The sequence below is a fragment of the Aptenodytes patagonicus genome, chromosome 1 (assembly GCF_965638725.1).
Source record: "Aptenodytes patagonicus chromosome 1, bAptPat1.pri.cur, whole genome shotgun sequence".
Classification (NCBI taxonomy): domain Eukaryota; kingdom Metazoa; phylum Chordata; class Aves; order Sphenisciformes; family Spheniscidae; genus Aptenodytes; species Aptenodytes patagonicus.
Genome location: NC_134949.1, coordinates 212,429,234 through 212,444,958, shown reverse-complemented (window position 1 = coordinate 212,444,958; position 15,725 = coordinate 212,429,234). Strand labels below are relative to the sequence as shown.

The following is a 15,725-nucleotide window of genomic DNA, read 5'->3' as shown; positions in this document are numbered from 1 at the left end:
ATAATTTCAAAACTGAAATTGTTTCATATTTTTTTTTCTTTCAAGATATGGAGAGTAGACATGAGTGCACTGTGAAGTATGACAGTCTGTTTTCTACTTCTGTCCTTCACACAGAATGGTAGAAGTGGGAAGGGACCTCTCAAGGTCATCTGGTCCAACCCCCCTGCTACAGAAGGGCCACCTAGAGCTGGTTGCCCCAGACCATGTCCAGATGGCTTTTGAGTATCTCCAAGGATGGGGACTCCACCACCTCACTGGGCAACCTGTGCCAGCGCTCAGTCACTCTCACAGTAAAAAAAAGTGCTTCCTGATGTTCAGAGGGAACCTCCTGTGTTTCAGTTTGTGCCCATTGCCTCTGGTCCTGTCACTGGGCACTGCTGAAACGAGCCTGGCTCCGTCCTCTTTGAACCCTCCCTGCAGCTACTTATAAGATCCCCCATGGCCTTCTCTTCTCCAGGCTGAACAGTCCCAGCTCTCGCAGCCTTTCCTCATAAGAGAAGTGCTCCAGTCCCTTCATCATCTTTGTGGTCCTTTGTTGGGCTGTCTCCAGTCTGTCCATGTATCTCTTGTACTGAGGAGCCCAGAACTGGACACAGGACTCCAGGTGTGGCCTCACCAGTGCTGAGTAGAGGAAATGATCACCTCCCTCGACCTGCTGGCAATGCTTTGCCTAATGCAGCCCAGGATACCATTTGCCTTTTTTGCAGCAGGGGCCCATTGCTGGCTCATGTTCAACCTGGTGTCAACCAGGACCCCCAGGCCCTTTTCTGCAAGGCTGCTTTCCAGGGGGTGGCCCCCAGCATATGTTGGTGCATGGGGTTGTTCTTCCCCAGGTGCAGGACTTTGCACTTCCCCTTGTTGAACTTCATGAGGTTCCTGTCAGCCCATTTCTCCAGCCTATTGAGGTCTCTCTGGACGGCAGCACGACCTTCTGATGTATCAGCCACTCCTCCTGGTTTTGTGTCATCTGCAAACTTACTGAGGGTACACTCTGCCCTATCATCCAGATCATTAATGAAGGTGTTAAATAGGACTGGGCCCAGTATTGACCCCTGGGGTACATTGCCAGTTACTGGCCTCCAGCCAGGCTTCATGCCATTAATCACCACCCTCTGGGCCTGGCCATTCAGCCAGTTTTCAGTCCACCTGCCTGTCTACTAATCCAGCCTGTACATCAACAGCTTGTCTATGAGGATCTTATGGCAGACAGTATGAAGTGCCTTAGTGAAGTCCACATAGATGATATCCACTGCTCTCCCCTCATCTTCAAAGCCAGTCCTTTCATTGTAGAATTTTATGAAATTGGTCAAGCAGGACTGAATTTAATGTCAGCCTTGAATTTATAAAGCCTCTGCTAAAAAGTAATAGCAGTGAATTTCCTTTAGCAAATAGATCTAGGGAAGATACATCAGAGCTTCTGCTCTGTTCTCAATCTTGTGTCATTTAGGTTCATTCTTTTTGTGTTGCATTGTGAAGGAAAACTTTTCTGTGGGGTTTTTTTGGTGTTTTTTTAAAGAACCACCACCAGCCTACCTTTAAACAAGGTTATACCAAGGCCGAGTCTAAGTCTGATAGCCCCTAGTGCCCAGCACTTTTTAAGCTAATGAGAACTGCATATACAGAGAGCTTGTAGATTGAGGTCTTCTGTTTTTTCAACCTTTTCTAAATGTACTTGTAATGAAATTTTCCCTGACAGTGTTGTATTGATCTGTTGTCAATAACTCTAAAATGCAGCAAGTTCAGCATTAAAAATACTCAACTTCTGACAAGGTGTGCTCAGTTAATTGGTTTATTAGTAAAAGACAAAAACATCATTTGCACAGAAAAGAGCAAGTAATAGCTTTGCAAAGCAAAGTCTCAGTAACTTAAGTCACAGATCTTTTTCAAAATGAATACTTAAAGGAACTCATATTCCTATCCCATCTGATGCCATCAATTTATTTGCATCTCTGGTACTGACCAAGCTCCTTAGTTTTGTGTCAACAGCAGTGCTTCAACACAGTGAACAACCAGCCTACTGCTTATCTTTACACAAGTTGCATGAGTATCAAGGAAGTCATTCCTTTATTGAATCACTAATACATGAAGTTGTGATTTCAAGATCAGCTTAAGAATTAAATGTGCTCTGGGGCAGTAGCTGACAGATATTTTGTTTAAATAACAGTATTCCGGAAATAAGAGCTACTGACTAAACACATACTTGATGTAAATGAATAGGATATCATATTTTGTGTTTATATACCACAGTACTTTTTAAATACCAGCTGCCGATTTGCTGGGGACTGCAGCCATCCTGCTGTTACTGCTCAATGCAAAATGTGTATCCCATTTTACTGTGATGTTACTGGTTGCAGGTAGTTAGTTTGTTGTGGAAATAGAATATCTCCTCATGCAATTGTCTTATGTGCATTTTTAAATAAACGTTACAGTCAGCTGTCTTGGTTCAGCATTTTGAATTACCTTGAAATCTGAATAGCTAATCCATCTGTGTGTGTATATATATATATCTATATCTATATCTCAGTTTCCAATCTCTTCCCATTATTGCTGGTTTTTCAAAAATACTCTCTTTTCAACATATGCACAAGCTTTGTGCTCCACCTACTGGCTGATTATCATTGATTATTTAATAAAGCTCTAAATTATTCATCAGTGTTGTTGATACAGAACAAAAAGCTGTCTAGTGCCAGAAACGGGAGAAAAGTGTTAGCACTTGGTAAACAGAGAGTGCAAAGTGTTAAGAATTTAGTATTGCTTTCTACATCAGAAGGAAACTATGAAAAGTAGTGGTCACTGTAACCGTGTAGACCTGCAAACCAGTATTGCCACTGCTGGTAATGGGCCACAGGATTGTGCTGAATTTGCAAGGCCTCAGGACGGATGCTTGCCAAGCTTGCGCTCTCTGAACTTTTCTTGACCTGCCTGCAGCTTTGTTTTGCTTGGTTTAGCTGTAACAGCAATTTCTCTAATTGACCAGGTGTCTGTGGCTAATTTATTTTGCCTTCGTTTATCTTTTTATGGTATGACCATAGTTTTCTATAGATAGCAGTAACAAGCAGTTATTCTGTGTAGAGAATGAGATATTTATGACTGTAACATAATGATGTAGTGTAGGGAAATACAGGCCTGGTACGATAGCAGAGGCCCTGAGAACTGGAGGTGCAGTATGCGGCGTAGGGGAGTACAGGCAGGGGGTGATAAGAGATGGCGCACAGGGTTGGCACTGGAGACCCCATGGCTATAAACAACTCACCGATAGTCGGTTAAAGAAATGCAGACCTAGATCTGACAAACTGGCTTTAGGAGTAACAAAGAGAACAAAAGAATAGTATGTAGTATATGTAAAAGGCACCATGTATGGAATATTTGGAGGTAATGTGGAGCTGCAGGTTGATAAAGAAAGAGCAAAGGTGTAAAAGTGTATTAGCAAATATAAAAATGACTCCAAGTGTATCCTGAGGTGAGGAAGAAGAAAGCATTAACATGAACATCATATTGTTCCTGGTGAAGGGACTCCAGATGCTGACAGCTCACCATAACACCCCCGAACCACCAGAATGAAACTACCAGCCTTGGGATGCAGAAGAGCAATGGAAGCGTGAGCATCGGGAAAAGTGTAGAAACTCAATGTGTGAATAACAGTTCAAACTGTTTTATCACTATTATTGAGGCTTTCTCTGTATAGAAGTATTCTAACTATTATATTTTTCGGTAGCAATTATATCTGGATTAATAATGATTAGACTCTTAAGATTTGAATTACGCTAACAAAAAAATCCTTGGCTTTATATAAGGTGTGCTTACTTTTTGCCTATAAACAAGATTTGGAGTGTAACAACTGGTGGATAGTGCGGGCAGCCCTCCTGTGAACCTTTAGGGCATTTTGGAGGACAGCTCTCTGTAAGCCCTTACGGCACTGTAAGAGTCGGTCCTTCTGAAGTCCTTACAGCAATCTGGGGCTGTCCTTTTGTATTCAGCATACAATAATCAAAGAAGATGAGGGAATAGAGTTAATATGTGTTCCTATGGTCCTGGTAAGTATCGCACTTAAATAAAAAAATTTATTTATGGGCAACGTTCGCAGATCTTTTTAAGGCTGTAAGGCATGTTTCCTGTTTGCCCATGGAGGGGATTTTGAGTGTGACACCCCGTTCTAGCCTTTTCTTGATCTTGCTGTAGTCATCAAGTATACAAATACCCTCTTACCTCAGTTTTAAAATTACTGTGCACTGGTTTGCAAATGTGATATGGCAATGGATGAATAATATCAACTCGGTATCAAAAGGTTCATTTCATAGCATTCCATATGCGCTGTATATATTCCTTTTTTTATTTTCATCCAACGTAGTAGTAAGCATTTAGTCCACCTGGGAATGTGGCATCCATCACTTCACTGTGAAGATAATTTAATAAAATTAACCAGGAAATAGTTCCACCATCTAGTCATACTGTTTTTAACATAAAAATACCTTCTACATAATGTCTGTATATGTGAAACTGCTAAATATTTTAAGTTTCGTATTCCAAATTCACTATAAACATTTTGGCAGCCGTTTCAAAAATTGCTGCACCACTGGGTTGTTTATAGTAGACAGAAAAACTGGGTTAAAAAAACACTGGTCAGGAAATTCTTCTGCTAACTCTCCATCTTAAAGCCATACTCTTTTGCCAATGTTACATCTGTGATATGAACCTAAGCTGGTGCCTTAAGGAGAGTAGATGAACAAACATTTGCTTTAACTGTTTTTCTGTAAGATGTCAATGTGCATTTGTAAAATTATTTATTTTACATAATGCACCTGGGTGTCACAATTTACAGTCTGTGAGATCAAGAAGTTAATGATGCAGGCTTCACTGAATATCTTCAATGCATTTCCTTCATTTAAAATAAGATCCTTTTTCTCCCTCATGTCTTAATCCAAACCAAATAGTGATCATGATGAGCTGTGCTGAAAAAGCCCTCTTCCATCAGCATTTGGACTTGCCCATTTCCAGCTATATGGAACAACAGTCTTTTTTTAATGCGTGTTATTAGGAATGTGGAAAAGTTCAGCTAAGTCATACTCCAAAATCATTTAAAAAATAAATAAATAAAGACTCTGCAGAATTTACTCTTTCCTTTTTGGAGTTAGGCGCTGGAATTACTCCAGGTGCAAAGTTGTAGAATTTCCCACATATCTGAATTTAACAACTACAGTTCAACTAAAGGCCTTCTTGAGCAGCTTCTAGAAATATTAAGGGGATCAAGAAGAATGTGTTTAAAGTACTTACTAGGATAAGCAAGTCTGTTTCCTCTGTTGTGATTTTCCTATTTCTTTGGTCAGGATAAAGATGTAAAATATTGCAGATTTCTGTATCAGATTTTAACGTGAGTGAAATACAGGAATACTGAAAGTTGACAATGAACTCTAGTTCTACTTTTTTAGTTCTAACTTCTGACTTGTACGAACAGTTAAAGTTCCTATGAAATTTTAACCAAATTGCAGTAAGACATTTTATGTGGAGAGAGTTCTCTGCAGATTTTTTCTATTTTTGGATAACTGCTTGTCTGGCTTCACCTCATGCCTCAAGTGAAGCCATTCCTGCTTGCTGACAAACTGAAGTTTGCAAATGAAACTTGCAGTGTTGGGATCATATTTTAATTTAACTGTTTCTCTTTGCATAAGTCAATTTTCTGTCTTATCCTTCATTTGAAGCTGTAGAGTTTTATAACTTCATCTCTAGAAGAAGAGTTACCTTGAATTGTAGAAATTCACCTGGATTTTGAAAGTGTAACTATTAAGTGTCATTTGCAATAAACAGGTTGTTAAGATAAAATGTAAGCTACCATCTGTATACACTACAGAATGTAGTCTCAGCAGTTCTTGTGATCCAAGACAATGGTGAGGAATACTGCTGCTGGGAGATATGGAGCTTTCTGAGGGAAATGTACTTCCAAAGTAGAAGCAGTAATTGCTTATGTTGTTCACTGGCATTTTGATTTCTGACCTTGGAGAACATTAATCCAGAGTGCTACATACATTAGCAAAAGCAGTGGATCCTTTTGCATATTTTGTCTCTCTTCTTGCTTTTGGCTTTTCATATGCTCCACCGCTTTCTTTCTTGAGCTTAACATCGGTAGTACTGGAGGTGTAGTGTTGAAGACAGGAAGATTAGATGTTACACAACTTCTAGTTTCCCCTTATGATATGGGGAGGAGTTTTAAGGTGCACTCATAATGATGGCAGGAATGCAAGTACGTAGTCTTCGTGATTTAAGGTTTGAATAGCTGCATGGAATCTGTTTACAGTGCATTGCCACTTTAAACAAAATAGTATCTATTTTGTCTTCAGTTTCTATTAATGAAATGTTATAATTTGTCCATAAAACTAGGAAATCTCAGTTATTAGTTTCAGTATGTTTTGACAACCATGCATGTATGAATTTTCAAAATAGTGAAAGTTCCTTATGTCTCTCTCTGCTACGCTTCGGCTTCCAAGTGGATTAGAGTGGATATTTCTGTAAAAGTGTGTACTTGGGAATTAGTTGGCAGTTTTCCTATTTTTTACTATTGTGCAATTACAGCCTTTAGAATTTCTGAAATAAAAAGTACCTATTTCAAACTATTTTTCTGTTTGTTTTCACAGGTGATCAGTCAGCACTTTGAAGGGATACTAGGGAGGGTCATGTTGAATATTTGAGTTTGAACTTTTCCCCTGAAAAGCAAAGGGAAGAATAATTAAAATAGCTTGAGTTAAGGAGTAGCTCTGTTAAATAGCAGCTTTGCTCCATTAAGCAAGAAGATCTATGAAGCAACTGCAAGTGATTAAAGTTACGGGAAGGTATCTTATTGTGATGAGAGAAACAAAGAACATATGGCTAAACATTACTACCTTTCTTTCCACTAATGCTGGCTAGGAGTGGGACCCTACTTAGTGTACTAGTGACCTGTCCAATCACATTTCTAACACACAGAGAACTTAAAAGATGGGAAGCTACCAGTTGTAGTGATCCTTGCATGGCAGGCTTTAGAAGTTCAACTTGCAGAGTATTACTTTTACAGTATTACTGTATTTAGAATAGAATGTTTCCACAGATGGGGCATCTACCACCTCTCTGGGCAACCTGTTCCAGTGTTTCACCACTGTCATTGTAAAAAATTTCTTCCTTATATCTAGTCTGAATCTACCCTCTTTTAGTTTAAAACCATTATTTAAATATGACTTGCCTACATAGGCACTGTGCCAATAAATTTACTGGGTATATTTCACTCAAGGAGCTAGTTTAAGTTTGTCAGTAAAAGTTGATGATTTTGTCAGCAGAAATAAAAATTCCACATAGCTTCATCAAGCTTGTGCCTACTGAAGGAAAGCTTTGTGATGATGGTTGTTTTTGATTAGAGCCTGCTTTGCTTTCCAGCCAGTAGAAGGACACGTTTAACATATTTGATATTAACAACTGATTCTGTCAGTCATAGTTTCACATTACACTTCAATCCCATTTTGTGGTACTAATCTGATTGTCTTTCAGGAAGCTTCTCAACAACTAGAAGTTGATACTAACTGTTACATATTTGTAGGTAAAAGCTGTAGTTCCTTTGTGTTATTTCTGAATAACAACTTTTAAACTGTTACTATTTCCCCGACAGCTCGTGAAAGGCACACACAGAGAGTGTTTTCAGTTCACCTTCCTATTGATCTGCCCACTGTGATACATTTACATGGTAATGTAAAGACTGTGGTGAAAGTCACATTGGTGACAAGAACTGGTTGAGTCTGCATGTTAATTCATGTATAACAAAGAATCAAATCTCTGCTTGAGGCTAAAAAATAAAAAGATTATGGTGTGTCTCTTCTTCACCACCCACTGTCCCATTTACGTTCAGACAAACCATAAAAATCCAGCTGTGCTGAACTTTATAGCATTTCATTTATGGACAAGCAAGCTTTTGTACTAAAATTGCAAATGGATAAGTAAGTAACTAATATTTTGGTAAATGTAATTAGAAAACATAGGGATCATCTACTTTTGCTTCTTAAATACAGAGCCTTTGAAGAAAGACGGAAGCAAGAAGAAGAAAAAGAACAAAGGTTTAGAGAACGAGTTCTGCAGCAGAGGAAAATTAAACTTCAGGAAGCAACTGATAAGTTCCAGCGTGCTCATCTGCCTTTTTCTCAGCACAAGCAAATAGGTTTGTAAATTAAAATTTAATCATTATTCACAATACAAGTGTTTTTCTATTAGTAGAATATAATTGAGGCAGTGTCATGCACCGTATAGTACCAAAAGAAGGGGGGGGAAAATGACCACTACTCAGACTCCACAGTCAGGCGGGTACTATATGGTGACAGTTTATTGAGAGCCAGAATCCTTAAGCAAGCATACAGGTTCACGAAATAGTAACACATAACACGACACAATTACATACACAGGGAGGGTAATACGACCTGTCGATAAGGATCAAGCCAGTGGTCACAGACGGTTCGGGGATCTCAGTCCAGCTGACAGGGAGCTCTGAAGAGCCTCCTCCAGTCCGCATCCTTTATGCTTTGTTGCCACATGGTCTCGGTAGATAAGCCCTTGGTTGGGTCTTATCTTTTACTCAAATGTGTCGTCTTCTCCCCTTCCCTCTTATTTTGATAATGAGGAGCCATAACTGCTATATCACTAAACTAAGTGCTCAGTATCACAAGTTGGTTTTATTTCTAACTTTATGCAGGTGAGGTTCTCCTTTTACTTCCCTGCCTTAGGTTTTCTCTCTCAGTGGGTTCAAATATGTTTCAGAGCCTGGGTCTTTAGGCCCTTGACATAAGTTTAGGCCTCAGAACTGCGAGAGGTGTGGCAGAGGCAGACTTACCAAGGATGACAGTGTCCAAACAGGCGAGAGCTATGGGGCTTTCGCTCCATCATGTCCCCCGTTTCTGCACAGTCATTGCTCCCTTGTGTCCAGCTACATGGGGGCATGGGCATCACAAACAGAACAATTAACTTCACTCAAATGAATTGAATTCATATAAGCAAAACTTAACTGACAAGAAGTTCAGATCTGATACATATGACAAAATTGGGTAGAGGGAATCAAAAAAAACAACATTTTTTTTTCTAAAAACTGTATTGTGAAATATTTCATTATATTCCGGTCACAGTAAGTACATCACCTCCTTGGGATATTGTGGCTTCCTGGGTTTTCCCCACTTCTTTCACTGCTGTGTGCTTATTGCTTACAATACTGTGCTTTCACAGCTGGGGGTGAGGTGTTACAAGGCCACTGAAAGTTACTAGGATAACATGATCCGCTATTTGAATCCTTGAATATGAAATATTCAAGAATGTTCATTTTGTTTGTCATTAAGTAAAAGCAGTCCTAGCATATATTAATGTATTACATAATTTTTGCTGAATTAGTCAGCTTTTTAAGCTGTTCTCTAGCTGCTGAGAAGTAATGATCACTTCAACTCCGTTCCTGCTTTCTTGGAATCAGTGCAGATTGGCAGGAGCTTAACAGCATCAGCCAAGTCTGATTTCCAGTCAACTTTCCAGTGTTGAAACTCTTAAGATATGGTATATTACTTAGGTATTCTTTAACAGATTTACTCTCCCAACTGCAGTTGCGCCAACTGTGAGGTAATGTCTCTGACTTCAAGATCAAATGTCAGATTAAAATAACAAAATAGAACAGTACTGTTTTAGGGCTTCTTCATGGCTCTACTGACAGCCCAGACTGTGTAGCAGTATAATGAATCACAATTTTTTTTCTTGGGTTTTCCTTTATAGCAATTCTGCCTCTGCCAGTTTCTACCCTACTTTTACTTACTTGAAAGAGGCAATACCTTGTGCCTGTCTGGGCTCTTTCTTTCTCTGCTGATTCAATTATTAAGTTACAATTTGGCCTCTATAAAATATCTGCAAGCCATAACTTTGTCTTAGTGCATGAGCAGAATAATCATGATGTAAATACAAAGTTACTGCTGGATTTTTTAACCTCCTGTTTTTTCAGCAGTGCAGTCTAAAAACAAATAGCAAAACTATTGAATACGTGTTACTGTAAAGACTTAAATAGACTAGGGTTTTGTTTCAGAGGAACTAGAGATGCTCCAGCATGTCTAATGATGCTAAACCACTCAGTTTATTTTAACAGTCTGGATTTAGGCTTCCAAACTTCAGAAACTTAACCAAACCATATATGGTAAAATATTCCAATTTTTAAAATATTTTTTTCCATTGTGTTTTTTACTCTAATCCTTCTAGTCCAGACAAAAGCAGCTTTTCAGTTAGAAGAAGCTCTTGAACAAATTAAAGGATCAGTTTTAACACCAGGACTGTGCTTGCCCAGCAGAAACAAAACCAACTTCAGGTAAGCATTTCTGTTTACTCTGATGATCAAAGGAAGTAAATTGCTTAGTGTTTTCAATAAACAGCAGACAATTACTCTTTAAGAAATTGTAGGCCATTTCTCTCATGGCAAAGAAAGCATTTCTGTGAACTGTTCCAATGAAACATTATGAAACATCCTTGAGTTGGTTGTGTCCATTTGGTAAAACAGCAGAGGAGATGACACAAACCTTTTCCCTTCAGCAGAATTCTGGGAGTAGTTGGTGCTAATCCGGTCCCCATCCAGTTATAGCCTGACTCAGATTGCCATGGTTATCAAACCATCTGCTGTTCTATGAATAATAAAGTATTCTGTCTAGATGATTTCTTCTTCTCATGCAGATTTTTTCCTTTTGACATTCAAGGATAGTTTAGTCTGTATATTCATCCCATGATCTTATCTTCTTTCCAGCTGTCATTCCTTTAAATTTCTCATCCTCTATATGTATCTTGAGCATCCTGATAACAATTTCACCTGCATTTTCATTTGATATCACATACAATTTGAATTGCATACTTTTCACTCTACCCAAGCACTTTTTCTAAGATACCTTGACTTATCACGAATGTTTCTTCATGCATAGTTTATCTATATGCTGTATTTGATACTCCTTCCTGATTATCCCCTTCCTAATCTCTCATTTCTTTAATGTTTCAGTTCAGGGTTTTATTTTCGTTGTTGCTGCTTTTGTTATTACTATTATTATAATTATTTTCTGCATGCTGTAAATTGTGCAGATGTTCAGAATAGAGATAAATTCTGTCTAAAAGGGGTCTCCCTACTTTTGAGCTTCAGTGTGTTCTTCATTGTGATGTTAATATTCAGTTTGATTACATATCTATTGCTGATTAATACATGTTTGCAGGCGATAAACTGGGCAATTAAGAAAACATTTCATACCTCTTAGAGCTAAATACTCATGCTATCTGCCAGTCAACACACATACAGTTCTGCAGCTACTACACTGGATTGACATAATAAAGGACGATTGCAGCCATAAAAACAAAAAAAAACAAACAAAAAATCTACCTGCTAAATATAAGTTGAAAATACGGCAAAAAAATGTAGATGTTTCTAAACCCTGTCTCAGGGTTCCTGATCGTTTGTCTCGTTTCACTCATAGGCTCAATTAAGGACAGCAGCTCAGTGCCTCTTCCCCGTGCCTTTATCATTTCTTTCTTTATTTTTCATCTTTCTTCAAACTGCTCCTTGTGCCCTAGGGGCTCACATTTTTCTCTCAGGACCTCTTCAAATCACTTACCATTTCTTACAGTATAACATTGCTGTCACTCCATATTATATTTGGATAATTTTAAAAATTCCTGTAATAATGATAGTGTGTTCTTTTCCCGATTTTCATTTTTATAACCTGATTTCCTAACAGAATTAAATTTATACGTTCATATTCTTTTACAGTTTGTGTTCCCCTAGTAACCAAGTTTGAGAGAGCGCTAAGAATCTCAAAGATAATTATATTTCTACAAGTTTGAAATTCGCAATTGGGCAAGGAAGAAGTTATTCAAACAAGTGACCCCAGCATGAAAAAGGTTTAAAAGTTGAGTCCACATTGACCTATTGGCAGGTCACAAGCCAGTTAGTACGGATAAGACAGCATACAAATATCTTGGAACCTGCCACAGAATGTGCTGCTTCTTCCCCAGCTGGTAACTAGGAGGCCTGAGTAGGAGCCATATGGGGTGGGTGAGGGAGGATGTAGAGAAAATTGGCAGTGTGGTAATAAGGGAAAAAGAATTAAGTTATTAGAATCATAGAATAGTTTGGGTTGGAAGGGACCTCTAAAGGTCATCTAGTCCTACCCCCCTGCCATGGGCAGGGACATCTTCAACTAGATCAGGTTGCTCAGAGCCCCGTCCAACCTGACCTTGAATGTTTCCAGGGATGGGGCATCCACCACCTCTCTGGGCAACCTGTTTCAGTGTTTCACCACCCTCAGCGCAAAAAATTTCTTCCTTATTTCTAGTCTAAATCTACCCCACTTTAGTTTAAAGCCATTACTTGTAGTACAGGCTTCTGTATAGGGGCAAAGTATACAAATTAATATGAAATAAAGCTTTGCTTATTCTAATGCTAACAATTTGTCTTCCTTCCTTGTGACAGAAAATATTCTATGCATTTTTGTCTGCATCTCACACAATCCCTTACTAAGCACTGAGATTCAAACTGAACATGTGTTATGCAGCATGGTCTGCTGCTGAAGATGATAGTGCAGGGTTGTTCCCTTTAGTTTTGGTCTCGGAGCCATAGTTTGTGTGGGTCATAAAAGTGGCATTTCTGTGTTTTCAGCCTTAGTTCCAAAAATTGTGCAAAATTCTCTTAGAGGGCAAATAAATTTCTTGCAAATCAGTACAGCAAAGTAAGCTTTGGTACAGAAAAGCATTTTGAGAAAGTTCTCAAAGGTGAAGGTTCTTCAAAATGCACCAGTTCTGAGCTGTAAAGCTTTAAAAATGTGTTATAATCCCTTTAATTGGAAATTTTGGGACAGCTAATAACTAACTCAGATAAGGTAGTAGATCCCTTTCTGTATTTCTATCTCTTCTTACACTTCTATAAACACTCAAACCAAAAATCTCATATCATCTTTAGAATTTTCCCTTCCTCATAAATAGAATGTATAGAATTCATTGACAGTCCCCTTTTAAAGGAAGAAATGAATACTGCATTAAGTATTCAAGATAAGTATGGCTGCAGACCCAACTGGATATAGGTGAATTTTATAAGGTTCTAGAATTCTCAATGTCTATGTTTAAAAAGTTGTAAAAAATTGAATTAAGCAATGGAGACATATTACCTCCTCTTGGAGAAAAGCAAAAAATCCTGGAACACCTAATGATTGAAAGATTGTAGTCTGTGCTTGCAGTAGAGCTACTCTGCTTCTAGTAAGGTTTAGTTATTAAATGCTGAAGCAAAGATTTTGGTCAATTCATTAGCCACCAGGGATTGGGATGTGCGCACATGAGGGATGTAAATGGTGTGCTGCTCTTTGTACAAGATATATTTCCCTGTTTGTGTTTAAAAAGTTGTATTTGATTAGGTTCAGTCTTGGGATAGAAACTTGATTATGACAAATCAAAAATGTTCTCTGGAAAAAGTTGGAATGTAGGAACTTTTATGAATATAAATGGTCTAAACATCCAAATATATATCAAGAAACTTCCCCCCCCCAAAAAAAAACCCCAAAAAACCAACAGATTTTTTGGGGGCCAGGTGTATATCAGTCTGGTCCACAGTAACAAAGTCTTTAAAAGTGGATAGGTACAAAAAGTTTTTGGATAGGGAGGAATGATTCCCATTCAAAAGGATACAGAATGCAGTTTTCTGAGTTCTATAAATAAATATGAGAAGTTGTTCTCCCTTTTTGCTATCAGCCATCTCATCAGAAATAATAAATTCTTTTTTAGACTCTGCCAAATATATATCTCTGCTTAGGTCAGTGCAATTAAGCCAACCTTTTTGGAATATTGTATAAAATCTTCTGAAAAATAACAATAATCTTGATGGGATGAAAGTTTTCCGTTGTCCTAAAATTGTAAGTGTTATAATAAATACAGAAAAGGTCTCATTAGACTATTTACCCATTTGACACAGATGTACTAAAAAGAAAAGGGATTGATTTTAACAGGAAGTATAATTTCAGATACAGAAAGAGGATGAAACAGATGAAGGCTCAGAACAAGGAACTGTGGAAACTTAAACTGAAGAAATGGAGAGAAATTAAGGAAAGGGGTTATTGAGTTTCTGTACATATATTAGACATATGGTAGCCATCTCCAGCTAGGAGCAATACATGTTTCTTAATAATGCATCTCTGCTGGATAAGCAGCAGAGGAGGATGAGGTCTGTGTACGTATTGTGTGACTACACTGTTCAAATTTGCTCAATGGGGTGCCAGCTGTTAAGGAAGATAGCTTTGTGTGGCATGAAGTAGTCATATATTCTTACAAGTTCCTACACTGCATATTGCCCATATCTGAAAGGAACCATCATCTTCACCATCACCTTCACTGAAAATGAGGAAGGGTAAAATGTGAGTGGTGGTTCATCTTGTCAGGCCAGATTCTAATTATTTAAAAAAAGAGGGAAATATGTGGAAGTATGATTTTCATATTTAGTTGCATATAGACTAAAAGTTCATTTTTCCCACAAATTTCACTAAACACCTTCACCCAATTTAGTAATATTTAAGGGATTGTGTTGATGCCACTAAGGAACTATGTATCAGAAATGCATCCTGGGAATGTTGGAAAGTATCTGCATATTGAATGGACAATAAGGTTTGGTTTGTTACTCAAAATCCAAGGATTGCTGAGACAAAGTATCATTTCAAATATTGGACCTGATCAACCTGGTAAAATAAAAGCTGGATCTCCCCTTTTTAGTAACGGTATACATGTTTTACAAATAACTTCACTGAAAGTTTATACTGATAATCTGTTTCCAAGGTCTATTCTCCTTCTACCACCATTTGTAATCATTGTGGAGTACAACAAATACTTGATCCTAAAATAGTGAGACATAAGCTTGGCTTTCTAATCAATTGTAAGGGTTATGGCTCTACTGAACAGATGTGAGAACTTAAAGCATGGATCTGGTGAGAGATTTCTGTAAGTGCCACTTTGAATATGCCAGACTAAGGGCATTTAGGGCCCTGGAACCAAAAGGCAGGATCAGTGTCCTTCACTAAACTGTTCTACCTAGGCAGTGAAGCATAGCTGGCAACCGGGTAATAGTTATATTTCCAGAAGACTAAAGCTTGATTGACCTATGAGCTGGTGGGTTTTGGGGTGTGGGTTATTTTGGTTTTTGTTTAATGCCTACCTTTCTTGTTGGTTAAAGCTACTTGTTTCTTGTTTTTGTCATCCTTGATATCTACCTAGTTCTTGCTTCTTGTTTTCCGAAGCTTGGTTCCTATTCCTAGTGATCTTACCCAGCCTTGTTCCAGTTCTATCTGCTTTTTATTCTTGAACATATCTTGTTACGCAGTCCCTGCCTTCCTGGTCTCTGATTGCACATTTTCCTTGTCATTTGGCTTCACATGCTTCTTGGCTTCTTTGATTCCTGGGCGTCAACCAGCCTCATGGTTCTTGCTAATCGTCATCCTGTAGAAACCTGTGGTTTCCTCTATCTTAATTTGGGCTCACCGTGACCACAATACCCAGCTACAATAGCTACTCCAAAGTTTTTTTTCTCAGGTAGCAAATACAAATTCTTTAATGTACCACATTACTGCCATTACACATCATCAGTAGAATTGGGCTCTCTAGATACTACAAAGCCTTCCTGCTATTTGAAGTAAGGGAATATCTCACAGCATCAGTATATAGTTATCCTCTATAGAAGCCAACCTTATGGACAA

General features: G+C 38.3%; 1 protein-coding gene across 1 annotated transcript in view; it reads left to right on the top strand.

Annotated features, from left to right (window-relative positions):
• The window catches only part of CEP126 (centrosomal protein 126), a 41,971-nt gene that overhangs the window by 3,056 nt on the left and 23,190 nt on the right, over nucleotides 1-15,725 (top strand). The window contains exons 3-4 of the mRNA XM_076328241.1: nucleotides 8,025-8,170; nucleotides 10,228-10,333. Coding sequence (XP_076184356.1) covers nucleotides 8,025-8,170; nucleotides 10,228-10,333 — 252 coding nt within the window. The remainder of the gene's footprint in view (nucleotides 1-8,024; nucleotides 8,171-10,227; nucleotides 10,334-15,725) is intronic.